At 39.5% G+C, this 12805-nt stretch overlaps 1 protein-coding gene across 5 annotated transcripts in view; it reads right to left on the bottom strand.

The window, feature by feature from the left end:
- Positions 1 to 7720, bottom strand: part of LOC311297936 (transient receptor potential cation channel subfamily M member 2-like) — a 56727-nt gene extending 49007 nt beyond the window's left edge. For 2 of the 5 annotated variants that reach the window (XM_084420423.1, XM_084420424.1), the window contains exons 1-2: positions 1512 to 1723; positions 359 to 605 (exon numbers count right to left, since the gene is read on the bottom strand). In XM_084420423.1, the coding sequence (XP_084276549.1) occupies positions 359 to 605; positions 1512 to 1518 (254 nt within the window). In that variant the 5' untranslated portion in view covers positions 1519 to 1723. Of the gene's footprint in view, positions 1 to 358; positions 1724 to 2616; positions 2718 to 3269; positions 3352 to 7223 lie in introns of those variants that run through there. The other 3 variants (XM_084420427.1, XM_084420426.1, XM_084420425.1) reach the window with 3 other exon arrangements.
- Between the last annotated feature and the right edge of the window lie 5085 nt (positions 7721 to 12805).

Raw genomic sequence — 12805 nt, 5'->3', positions numbered from 1 at the left:
CGGTAAGTGTTCATCTCGAAATATTACTAACAATATATATAAGTTATTCTTAGGTGTACTTTTATAAAAATCAGTAAAACATGTGAAACCCATCTGAAGATGTTTACAATTATACTAAAAAGCCTTTTACTTGTTAAAAAGTATAAACTATCAATCATACGACCGCAGGCATGTAGTAAATTGAGTGCAAGAGGTTTTTTTTTAGTAAAGTTTTCATAATGTTGATCCTTAAAAAATCGCCAATCAAATATGATACAGTAGATTCAGCTTTACAAGTCAAGGTCATTAAACACCAAACATTCCGTCTCATCTGCCGATCACACACACACACACACACACACACACACGGTCCTCATACCTGGCATCCTCCACATAGAAGTAGCACTCTTTCTTCTTGATGTTGTCTTTAATCCAGGAGGCGAGCGAGCAGCGCTGTGAGGAGGGAGAGTCAGACAGATATCGCCAACCTTTAACAGCGCTCGTAGCGAGTGTTTGCACGAGGATCGGCTCCAACGTTGCCTCATCCATGCTCATAGCAGAGACAGTGAGTGTGAATGAGAGGGGCAGACATATGAGAGGGGGAGGGTGTGTACTGCCCGGACGGTCTACAATAAAAAACTGCACTGCAGTCAGACTGATGTCAGACACAGGGACGGAAGCACTACTGAAACACGGACAGGCTCTGAAAGGGGCTTAAATCATGATTTGTACTATGAAAACATACTGCAACTTAACCACAGTAAAAATTACTATATATGAAATGCGTGAAGTGATTAAATGTGTACCTTGAAAAACAAGTTTTTAATGTTGTTTATATGTCTATGTGGTGTTTTTAATATGCTTTCAGACAAATTGTAAATTCATAAGTCGACAACATTGCTGAGTATTTTCTCCTTTAAACTGCAGTGAACTGTGATAGAAATATTTTATGTAATGGGTATTTTCAACATTACATGTACAGAGAAATGCAGACTAAGGATGCTCAGGCCATATATACTTAAAGCGGTGGTATAATGCCCTTTTCACAAGATGTAAAATAAGTCTCTGATGTCCCCAGAGTGTGTATGTGACGTTTTAGCTCAAAATACCCCACAGATATTTTTATATAGCATGTTAAAATTGTCAATTTTTGAGGGTGAGCAAAGACGCACCGTTTTTTTGTCTGTTCCTTTAAATGCAAATGAGCTGCTGCTCCCGGCACAGGGGGCGGAGCTTCAACAGCCTGCACTCACACAGACATGCACTGAAAATGTCTAAAACTTTCAGCCTTTTATGTTCAAACCGAATTCAGACAATGATGGAGAGACTCAAGAAGAGGTGACAACATGTAGACAACATTTCTGAATGGTTAGTTGGTGAATTGATGTAGCTTATGTGTAGTTAACTTCTAGTCATTGATTAGCACATTCTGTCTTGATAATCTATAAACTGTGTTCAGGGGGCGTGGTTTATGTAAATTTTAGGGTTGGTGATGTCACTAACCCGGGAGGAAATGTCGTGTAGTCCCTTACCAGCCATTTGTTGTAGTCCTTAAAAAGTGAATTCTTTAAAAGCAAATATCTCCCTTTGCTTTGAACTTTGAGCGTTGTAACCTTGCAGATGTTGTTTATGCTCAAACAGCAACATTACACACTAACTAAATTTAAAAAAGTGAAATCATAATCAACCACCCCTTTAACCAAAAAGTGCTTTCTGTCATCATATACTCACCCTCATGTTGTTTCAAACCTGTATGAATTTCTTTCTTCTGCTGAACAGAAAGGAAGATATTTAGAAGAATGTCAGTAACCAGACAGTTTCTGGTCCCATTGACTTCCATAGTATATATATTTTCCTACTATGGAAGTCAATGGGACCAGAAACTGTCTGGTTATTGACATTTTTCTAAATATCTTCCTTTCTGTTCAGCAGAAGAAAGAAATTCATATAGGTTTGAAACAACATGAGGGTGAGTATATGATGACAGAATTTTCATTTTAAAGTGGAGTAGCAGCTATCCCTTTCACAGTACTGTAGAACTAACAGTCATATGATTAGCTCAGATCATTACAAATCAATCACCAGAACAAATCACAGTGAAGAAGATTTGAGTGACACTGACTTTTGCTCAACGGTATGATTTAAATGTAAGTTACATGAATCTTTCTATTCAGGAGCCCCACTTGGTTGTTGTGGCCAGTGATCTCCCGGCCGTGAATAAAACTTCATTTCTACAAAGAAGCAACCTGGGAGTCGTGTCAAATATGTGCTGCGCAGCTGAGGGATAACGTTAGATTCTATGCTCAAAAGACAACAACAGAACATCTGTGTGTGATTGAGGTAGGAATAAAAGTACTAAATACGGGTCCAAAGACCACCGGAGAAACAGTGATAGTGTTGGAAGACTATAGCCGCCCTCGGGGCGAGGCTGTAATACTCTGAGTTAGTATTAATGATCCTTTGTCGGACCAGCATACACCTGAGAAGGACGGTGAGAGTGTAACTTATAGATGCTAAAGACCTGTGTGCTCATGTGTGATTGAGGAAGTGATAGTAGCTTCTTGACGGGACGCTGTCACCTTACTTCAGGGAAGTATTGTATCAGATATTGTAGTTATTAAATACAATAGATCTCACCTTCTCAATGTTTGAGAATAAACTGGTCTTTTTTAGATTTCCGAATTCGATTTGGCTGAAATCCGTCGGGTGGACTTTCTCCTCCAATGTGCACAGCATCTCTGCAAACAAAACATTTTTTAATAAAATGTGAATTTGATAAACAGAGTCTTTAAAAAGCAAAACATCTTGTTCCACAAACACACACAGGACATGTTCTTACGATTATGAACAGTGAAACTGAATGACATCCTTCTAGCAATAAAAAAAGAAAAAGCTTAAAAAAAGAAAAAGGAGTAGAGCCTCGCTCTACATTATCCCGCTTATTACATGGCTACCTACCAAATAAATCAATAATTTGACACAAAATATTAATTTAAAAAGGAGTTTATTTTTTTAAAAACGATTGTATTGCTTCCGCTAAAGAAAATAGTCCGTTCCGTCTCTACGGTTAGAATCCTGCGTCCATAGCAACGCTCTGTGGCAACGGTGTGTTATACTTAGCAGCGGTCTGTTACCAAGAAATAACACATTCAACCAAGCCATGTAATACGCTAATTTAACACAATACTAGAAAGTCTTTTAAAGATAAACAAAAAAACTATATAACAGATTAATAAAAGTGACTGTAGCTGCTTGGATGTTTGAAATATCAGAGTTTTAGATACTTTTACCTCTTAGGACTGTGATTGGAAATGGTCTCTTATATTCACAGCTTCATATAATCATCGTTGTATGTTGTGACTGGATTTCAAACTGAAGAAAAGAGAAGAAAAGTAAGAAAAATCCATGCTGAAAGCTTGACATTAAACACTCTGCTGTGCGCTTTTACACATAAGTTTACTAGTCACCAAAACAAGTTGCCACAGCAATGGTCACCAGATGCAATTCTTTACATGGATGATCAGATTACATTATCATTGAGAAAAGTGACTGCTTTAATGGGCTGACACGCTTTCTGTTGAACTAGACTGCTAATGCTGATTCAGCTTTAAAAGAATAGTACTATTTAGTCTAAGATTCGGTATATTCTGTTCAGTTTAGTTATTCTTTTGAGTTGAATTATAGCGCACAGTTATGGACTATTCTTATGGTGCTTATGGTACAAAACTTCATACATGGGGAAAACATCATACTTTCGATAAATGTTAAAAAGACAATCCATCAACCATTATCTGTTCCTCAGCAGTGTTTTGCAGTCTATAACAAAGAACAAACAGTAGCAGTGAGTGTCCCCACAGCATTAGATCTAGACATGTTTACATTAGGCAGGTTCATACATGTCTCCACTCCAGTTCTCACAAAGTCAAAACCAGGTCAGGGAGCAGAAAATACCTCTTCCACCTGCAAACCCAGTTCTACCAGAAAGACTCGGGAGGCAAAATAACGTAACAAGTATGCATTTATTAACTGCTGTGGTAGATTTTTTCCTAAACCTAACTGTCTCCAAATCGACACCCAATTGATCTTATTACCCGAGGCGTCTCCAAATCGACACCAGTACCTTTATACTCTAGCTCTTGCGCCTTCAGTCGACAACTGGCAGAGTTTCTTGCTCTAACTAACTTCCTTCCTTAAACTAAACTTCCTTCATTGCGTTGCAATGGGCAAAGGAGGCACGTTGCCAAAGGAGGTACGTTACTAGCACGTCCTTGATCCCCCACTTTATGCTTCGCGTTGGCGTTGCTGAGGCTAGTTGGTGTAGTTTAAGGTGAGATGCTTGGACGGAGGTGTCACTCTAGTCTACAACCTTGCTGATAGTGGCAAGATTTTTCCTCAGATCACAAACGCACTCCACTGGACCTTGTTTGTGGAGTGAACCATTTCCTTGCTGCTTTCACCTGTGAATGGAGACCTTAAGTATTTATGTTAGTGACACATCATTTAACTCATCTGCTTGTCTGGCTGGTCGTCCTTTTTTGATGAGACCTGTACAATTTCATGTTAAACAGTAACAAGACAATATTTTATACATTTGGAACAGAATCAGTTCTGTTCGATGAGATCCATCATGACATCCTGTAAAAGGAAGAGTAAAGACATCCTGTGAAAAGTTAAATATGGGGTGGGCAGGGCAAGCTTGCTTGCTCTCTGCCTTCCCAAAGTTATGCGCTGTGCAGGTGTGGCACTGTTTCTGTCTGCCACAACAATAATTCAGCCCAGGATAGTTAGCCAAAATCATCCATGGTCGTTATTTTATTGGGCATATTTTATCCCCTGTGGGCCCACTTAATAAATTTAGATACAGCTGTTTTGATTGACATCATTTATTTGTCTTGGAACACCATATTTCACACACTCACTTTCACACACCCCTCTCTGGCCAGAGATTCATACCTTTTTGTCTGCCATAGCAGTTTATGAACTGAATGGGGAACATTTTATTAGGAGTGGAATACCACCAAATCTGAACGGTAACAACTTTTACGACGACAGAAGCTACTGAACGTAGACACACTGTGGCATTCCCCTTGCGACAGTGTCTAAACATTAGGATATCAATTTTCAATTGTCCGATGCAGTCGCCATGTGTTTAATAATATATAAATAATATATAATAAATAATAATCGCATAGACCTACAGTTGCAGTTGAGAGAGTCCGTTCTAATTTCTCCAATGCAATTTGTCATTCATTGCACAATTTAAATTTTTCAACTTTTTGTTGTTGCTCATAAGCTATTTAAAAGAAGATTTAGAAATCTTCACACAATCTTTGATCCATGGACAAAAAGAAAATAACATTTCCATCTCGTACCCCCTGTGATGACAGCATGTGATTTCAAAAGATTAGAATTAGAAAACATTGTTTCTATTGAATCCAGAAAATTACCTTTAAATGAAATGGAGTGACCAATATTGTTGCTAGCCATAATGTATTTTCTATTCTCAACAAATACATGCTTTTACCACTAGTTGGTTATTGCAATGTCTTTTCTACAGAATCCAGCCCCAGTTTTAACTGAGTAGGTGTTACGAAACTGCTCCGAGACACGAGGGTTAAGATCCAAACGCAGCTTTATTGTGGGTAATCCAGAGGCGTAATCCAGTGTACAGGCAAAAGGTCAAAACACAGGTAGGCAGTCCAAACAAACCAACAAAGAAACAAACAAAACAGGCAGGGACCAGAGGCAAAAAGAGTAATCCAGGGAACAGGGCAAGAAAGCCAAAAAAAAAAAGCAGGGAAAACGCTCGGAATTGCAGTGTAACACTTAAACAAGACTTCGCGGTGAGTGAATGAATATGGTATAAATAGACTGAGACTAACAGGATGATGAGACACAGGTGAATGCAATCAGTGAATGCAGGTACAGGTGAATGTGATCAGTGATAAGTGATGATGAGTCCGGGCAGTGAGTTATGGGAAATGTAGTTTGTGAGTGATAATAGTCTTATGTGGAGTGCCCTCTGGTGGCTCTCAAGGGCACTCCAGCTGGTGACCGTTACAGTAGGGCTGTTACTGGTACCTATTGAACGCGGATTCAAAGTGTTAACTGAAGAATAATGAAGAATTGCTGAAACCAGTGGATAATCAAAAACAATCAAGTTAAATAACTAAATTTGAAATGGTCTCTGTAGTGATCATTGACAATGCAGTCTTGACTGTCTTTCTGTGTGGATTGTCATTCAGTTGAACTTCAGGCTGATACATTGGATCGTCAGGCTGTGATGGCACTCTCCTCGGTCTGGCTTTTGATCCATCCTGCCACAAAATTTCATAATGCATGGCAAAATTGTCTTTAGGAAAAGTCTCAAGTGAATTGTCACATTTGTACTGTCTTAGTCTCCCCATGCTGACCCCGCTCATAAGTGCCAACTTCCTCTTTCAGGAGAGTGGCTGCAGGCCCCACTTCCTCTTTTGTTTTTCTGCAGGCATTCCACTTTTATGAAATCTTAAACACATTAAGAGAACCAAATTAAACAGCTTAATTTCCAAAAGTCTCTTCTGGTTATCAACACAGCAATTCTTCAATTTATTAAAAAGCTTAGTACTTCATTGCGGAAAAAAGCAAGCACTTCTTCGTTGCAAAGACGCAGGAAAAAGCAGGAAAACTCCTCTAATTAATACAGTGTACAATGTAAAAAAAAATAATTCTTTGTCTTTTCTTTTTTTACAAGAAACCAAAATAAAATGGCTGTAATATGTCTGTTATGTGCCTGTTCAAATCACAATATCTATTTAAAGTTGGTCACCCAATCTCATTCTCATACTATGCACAATGCACAAAAAATGATCTTAGTTAAACATAAACCATTGACTTTTAGAATCTCTGCAATGGATCAGTTTTTCTCACACTGTCTCCCATGTATAACGGGATACAAATTCTAGACACCTTCAGATAGAAAGTATAATATTTAGACACATGTATTTTTTTCATCACTTTAAGAGCACCTATTGCTCGGTTTTATATATCTCATATAGGCTACATAAATAAATCAAAGTCTAACTCATAAAAGTTTCTTCATGACTCAAAATGTCCTAATTACTACAGAATGCATATTCCTATTATTATGATTCTTCAAAATTTTACCTAACAGAATAGCCCATTTTTAATTAAACCTTTTAATTAATTTAGAAGCATTTTATGCTGAAAGGTGCTGAGGTCAGTCATCCTACCTACCTACCTACCTATTACTTTAAGTCCTTTTAGCCCGTCTAGAATGGTCCCTCTGTCGAACAGGGTTCTGCAGTCTGGCCGAGTGAAGACACCATGGGTTCCTCATTCCCCCGATAGGGAGATTCCGAGGACTCCTGGATCTGGCCTGCCAAATTGTGGTAGTTTTTCCCTAAACCTAACTATCTGGGGTGTCTCCAAATCGACACCCAATTGATCTTATAACCTGAGGCGTCTCCAAATCGACACCAATACCTTTATCTGGGGCGTCTACTAATCGACACCCACCCAATAATTCAGTCGACAACTGGCCGAGTTTCTTACTCTAACTAACTTCCTATAAACAAATAAACAAATTCCATTGAGAATCCCACCGTAAAACACGGAAACAACGTTTTTTATAGAATCGAGAAAACAAATAAGACTAACATGTCACCTTCAATATGATTGGTTCAAAAGCCCCAACCTTTTCCCTGTGTGACTGGCACAAGCAAACTCTGATTTTGTGATTACTTCTCACAAGGTTTGAGAACTAGTAATCTGTCTAGTTTAACTTCCCCTTTCTGTTAACACACACACACACACACATACTCAAAGTCACAAGTTTTCCCCAAAGAGTTTCGAAACATTTAAAAGCATATGAATGTTGTTCTTGCAAGAAAAACAAATGTTAGTTGATTAATTAAAGTTGATTCATTAAAATCCATCACACAGCCCAGCAAGCGATTATTTAGCAATAAGCGAAGTTATTTGGCGTAGGCCCCATCCGTAGCTCCCAATCCGAGGGTACGGAATCTGCATTTCCTGCCTAAAGACGAAGGCAGGGGCGCAGCCGACCCCCCGGGAGGTATGGGAAGGGACCATCCTGGTGGTGGTGGTGGTGGTGGTGGTGGTGGTGGTGGTGGTGGGGAGGATGGAGGATTCACAGGCAGCATCTGTGAACTCACTCAGACATGTGTAAGTACCGATCTTTTATACTACAAGTATTAGAACACGATCGGCAGAACTTACGCTTAAGCTTTCATTTCAGTTGTCCTCTGTTCCACAAGAACAATTCCCTCCAGTCACGTCAGCATTATACAATACCAGAGACAGCCATAGCCTTATGTTAGCAGCATTCCATGCCCATAAATATGCTACTCAGCCTACTTACTAAAACAATCTTTGTCAAAGAATACACTTGTTTGTTCACAGTTTGAACGTTCTTGTTTCCATTTGTTTAATTTCAAGATCTGAGGTGAATTATCCATGGTTGCTTTTACAGCTACAAAGCTGGAGCACTAAATGATATTCAAAGTCACATTACACGCTTTTACATTCAATACAGCAAATAAACAGTACCTGAGATTATCATCGCCACATTTTGTGTTTGTTGTTCCAGCGCGACGCCGCAGAAAAATAGAAACTGTTTCTAAAATAGAATCGTCGCGTGTCGCCGTCGCGGCTGGATAGGACAAACACTCTGATTAAAATGGACAATATACCTTTTATCGCGTGTCGCGGCACGGTGTCATGCTCACTCACGCTCTTCTGACTGGCTGTGATGTTTGATTGACTACATCGTGTCCCGTAGTTGCATCGCGTCTGGTGTGGACAGTTAAATTATTTGTCGCTGGAATCTTTTCGAATCGCGTCTGGTTAGGTCACGGTGTAAAGCCGAGGAACCTTGCACCCATTGTTACCACTGTGGCAGCAGTGAGCACTTCTTCGCTGGCTGTAGGAGTAAAGGCACCAGGCCTCAGCCAGGAGCTCTGTTAAACCGGAGCGGGTTGCCCCAAAGGGACAGGGTGTGACCAGAGCGGCAGAGAAGTCCCAAAAACATGAGAGATGTAGCATGAGCCATCACAGACAGCTTGAGTTCCAGTCCCTTGATAGTATACCCTTGTCAAGTTAACCAGCATTCTGCAGTCATGTCTTTAGTGGGCAAACAATGTCTTGTGACCTATTATTTACAGGGGCAAAAGACAGAAGCATTCACAGGCTCCCAAGTATGCATAATAGATGAGCAGTGGAAAGCCAAATATGCACCTTAGGTGACACTGAGAAACATTTCAGAGGCAACAGAAGCACGGCAATCTGTGTCTGGTGGCAGCCAATGGGACAAACATGCCATACAGCGGTTGGGTGGAGATGACCTTTAAAGGTGCTCTAAGCGATGTCACGCGTTTTTTAGGCCAAAACATTTTTTGTCACATACAGCAAACATCTCCTCACCTCATCATTGCCTGTCCCCTGAACACACTGTAAAAAAACGCGGTCTCTGTAGCAGAGATGGGGGACTCGAGTCAATGACTTGACTCGAGTCAGACTTAAGTCGCAAATTTTAGGACTTGAGACTTGCTTGACAAATATTAATAAAAGACTTGACTTGACTTTGACTTGATATTCATGACTTGAGACTTGACTCGGACTTGAGGTAAATGACTCGAAATAACTTGTCTTTTAAAAAATAAATATCTGTATTTGAACGCACCGCAACAATCACGTGACGCAGCAGGAACGCGCTGTGTGAACAAAAGCCGCGTATTGTAGTGATGACGCTGAAGCGCGGGATCGTTCGCCAGCTGTGAAACGGTATGTAATGCGCAAGTTTATGATCGAATCAGAGAGGAAAAAAATGCACAAGCATGGTTTCTCGAGAGAGAAATCGAAGCTCATAAGCAAACTTAAGACGCTGCTGAGACATTAAAGTCACATCGATGTCACATGTCTTTACGGGATTTTTACGGGTTGTGTGTGAACGCACTCTCTTATTCCGGAAAATCACTGGCAGTGTGAATGAACCTAAATCAAACTAACCCGAGTCAAATCTCGGGTCACTTAATCCGTGTATTTTCCGGAATCTCTGTGTGAAAGGGGCTTAAGGTCACACACCCTGACGAAGGCTCATTAGCCGCAACGCATAGGTGTGCAAGTAGCTACTTGTCACCTGATTTTAAAATATTAAAGCCATGATGAAATAAAGGCTTTCTATATATTTTTAATAATATTCGAGTGCCTTGGATTAATGATTTTTTTATGATCTGAATAATCCCTTACATACAAAAGCACAGCGAAAAACAAAACATTTCTTGAAAATTAAAATGGGGTTAAAATATGTTAAAATATGCCATATTCCAGTTTTTCTTACCTGCATACATCCCTTTGTACTGTCTAGTTATATTGAATGTTAAAAGAAATATAAAAAAAATGTAACTGTAATTTAATAATAATTAATAACACATTGAGTCTACCGTTCTCTGGGATTTGTTTTCATGATAATCGAATGTAAAGAGTTTTATCTCTAAAAACTGATTAGCTTATAACGCTAGTGTATGGGGCACAGAGTAAGTAAAAAGAAATCGCTAGTTAATACCACTAACAAGCACCCTCATTATGCTACCGTGTTAGTGTGAGGCTATTTTGAGCCTTGTTAGTGGTATTAACTAGCGATTTCTTTTTACTTACTCTATGCCCCATACACTAGCGTTATAAGCTAATTAGTTTTTAGAGATAAAACTCTTTACATTCGATTATCATGAAAACAAATCCCAGAGAACGGTCGACTCGGTTCCCATGTGTTATTTCACCCCAGGTTCATTTTGCGCCGGAGCATAATAGCATGTGTACAGTGACTAATAATTGGATAGTTTTTGGGGATGCACATAAAAGATTGTAAAAAGACACCTACACACAAAGAAAAAAAAACTTACAGACTTTCGAACCTATACACAAATACACATACACAAATAAACAAAACAAAAATTCAAACTTGCAAGCACAACCATGCACACATGCAAACAAACAATACACTCTTCACTCATACACACACACACACACACACACACACACACACACACACACACACACACACACACACACACACACACACACATTCACTCACAAATATTAATGAATCAATCACACTCAATCAAATCACCTCTCTCTCTCTCTCTCTCTCTCTCACACACACACACACACACACACACACACACACAAACACACACACAGAGAGAGAAAGTCAAACACAACCATGGACATGCAAACAATACACCTTTCACTCATACACATGCACACACATCATTCACAAATATTAATAAATCACTCACTCGCACAGATTAATAATGTACAATAGTCAATCCACCTGATTGACAGGTGTAAGTTTTGTGTCAATTCAATTATTACTGTTTTTTTTCTTGTTATTCTTTTGTTAAAAAGGAAAGATCTAACTTGTTGTTAAGGATGTGTTCATGTTCCATAAGGGGATGCCAGTTTGAAGAATGCCATTTGGTGGCATAGGAACCATTATACTTGAATTGTGAATTGTTTAATATCTTTTAATGGTCTTCTGCGATGTTTGAGGCATATATATTTTTTCATGCTTTAATGTTGGTCTAATTTCAGTTACATTTACATTTTAGGCTATGTAGTTTGAAATTTTATTTCTTTTTTTAGATTTTTAACCACTCAACTGTATGTGGAAATGCATATTTAAAAAAATGTTGCAAATAAAACCATAGTCCACAACTTATGTAGTTTTAACTTATTTTAATATATAAATTCTGTGAAATCATCAAACGTTTGTATGACTTGCCGTGACTTGTGACCCAAGCTACGACTTGACTTGACTTGCTTGACATAAAGCAGTGACTTGACTTGACTTGACTTGACTTGCTTTTTACAAAATTGACTTGGACTTGCTTGAGACTTGAAGGTTAAGACTTGAGACTTGCTTGTGACTTGCACATGTGTGACTTACTCCCACCTCTGCTCTGTAGACACCCCAGGCTCCACAAATGGCAAGAAAAACAAACTGGGCTAACCCGCACCACGAAACATAACAAACTGTTCCAGCCAATAACCGACAAGAAGGATTTGGGGGTGGGGTTTGGGGGGTTAGTGTGCAGATGAGGAGGAGGGAGGGTCTAGCTAGCCTCCGTTTTGTTTGACAATACTTCGAACGTCAACAAGAAGTGACGTCACCCAACACCACTTATACCCCTTTTACACCCAGGCAGTGCTGGTGCCTCAGTTCTTTGTGTTTCGACAGCCAAAGAAACTGTTCTCGGCCAGGAAAATTGGTTCATTCACAGTGAAGACAATTTGACGGTCGTCATAGGAGAGGTCAGACCGCAGGACTGTGAGTCAAATCTTCTGACACTGCCAGAATTTCGTCTGAGGTAAAATTTTATCTCAACATCCATTAATCGGCTCTCGGTGAACATGTCAAACTAACAATCAAAGACTTCAGATTTTAGCCTAGGATCAGAGGAATCTTTTAGGCAAAATTGCAAAATTTGTCTCAAACGGCCAAATCCTGGCCAAAATCAGACTCAATTCAGACAACAACTCTCAGAGTTATAGTGAGTACATGGAACGATGGACAAAAGGGATGCTTGTGAGATAGCGAGAGAGCAGGCAAACAAGTGTGCTGAAAGGAACAAAAGGAATTACGACCAAAAAGTGAGGTGCACTGACCTATTCCCGGGAAGCAAGGTCCTTGTGAAAAACCTACTCCAAAGACTCACCTGAGAGACTCTGGTTGGTTTATTGTACGTTACGCCCAAACGCACCGATTAATCATTAAGAGAATAGGGACGACCCTTTTAGACCATGC

This window comes from Rutilus rutilus (assembly GCF_951802725.1).
Source record: "Rutilus rutilus genome assembly, chromosome: 10".
Taxonomy (NCBI): domain Eukaryota; kingdom Metazoa; phylum Chordata; class Actinopteri; order Cypriniformes; family Leuciscidae; genus Rutilus; species Rutilus rutilus.
The sequence above is the reverse complement of the archived record's forward strand: the minus strand, read 5'-3'. Positions and strand labels throughout refer to the sequence as shown.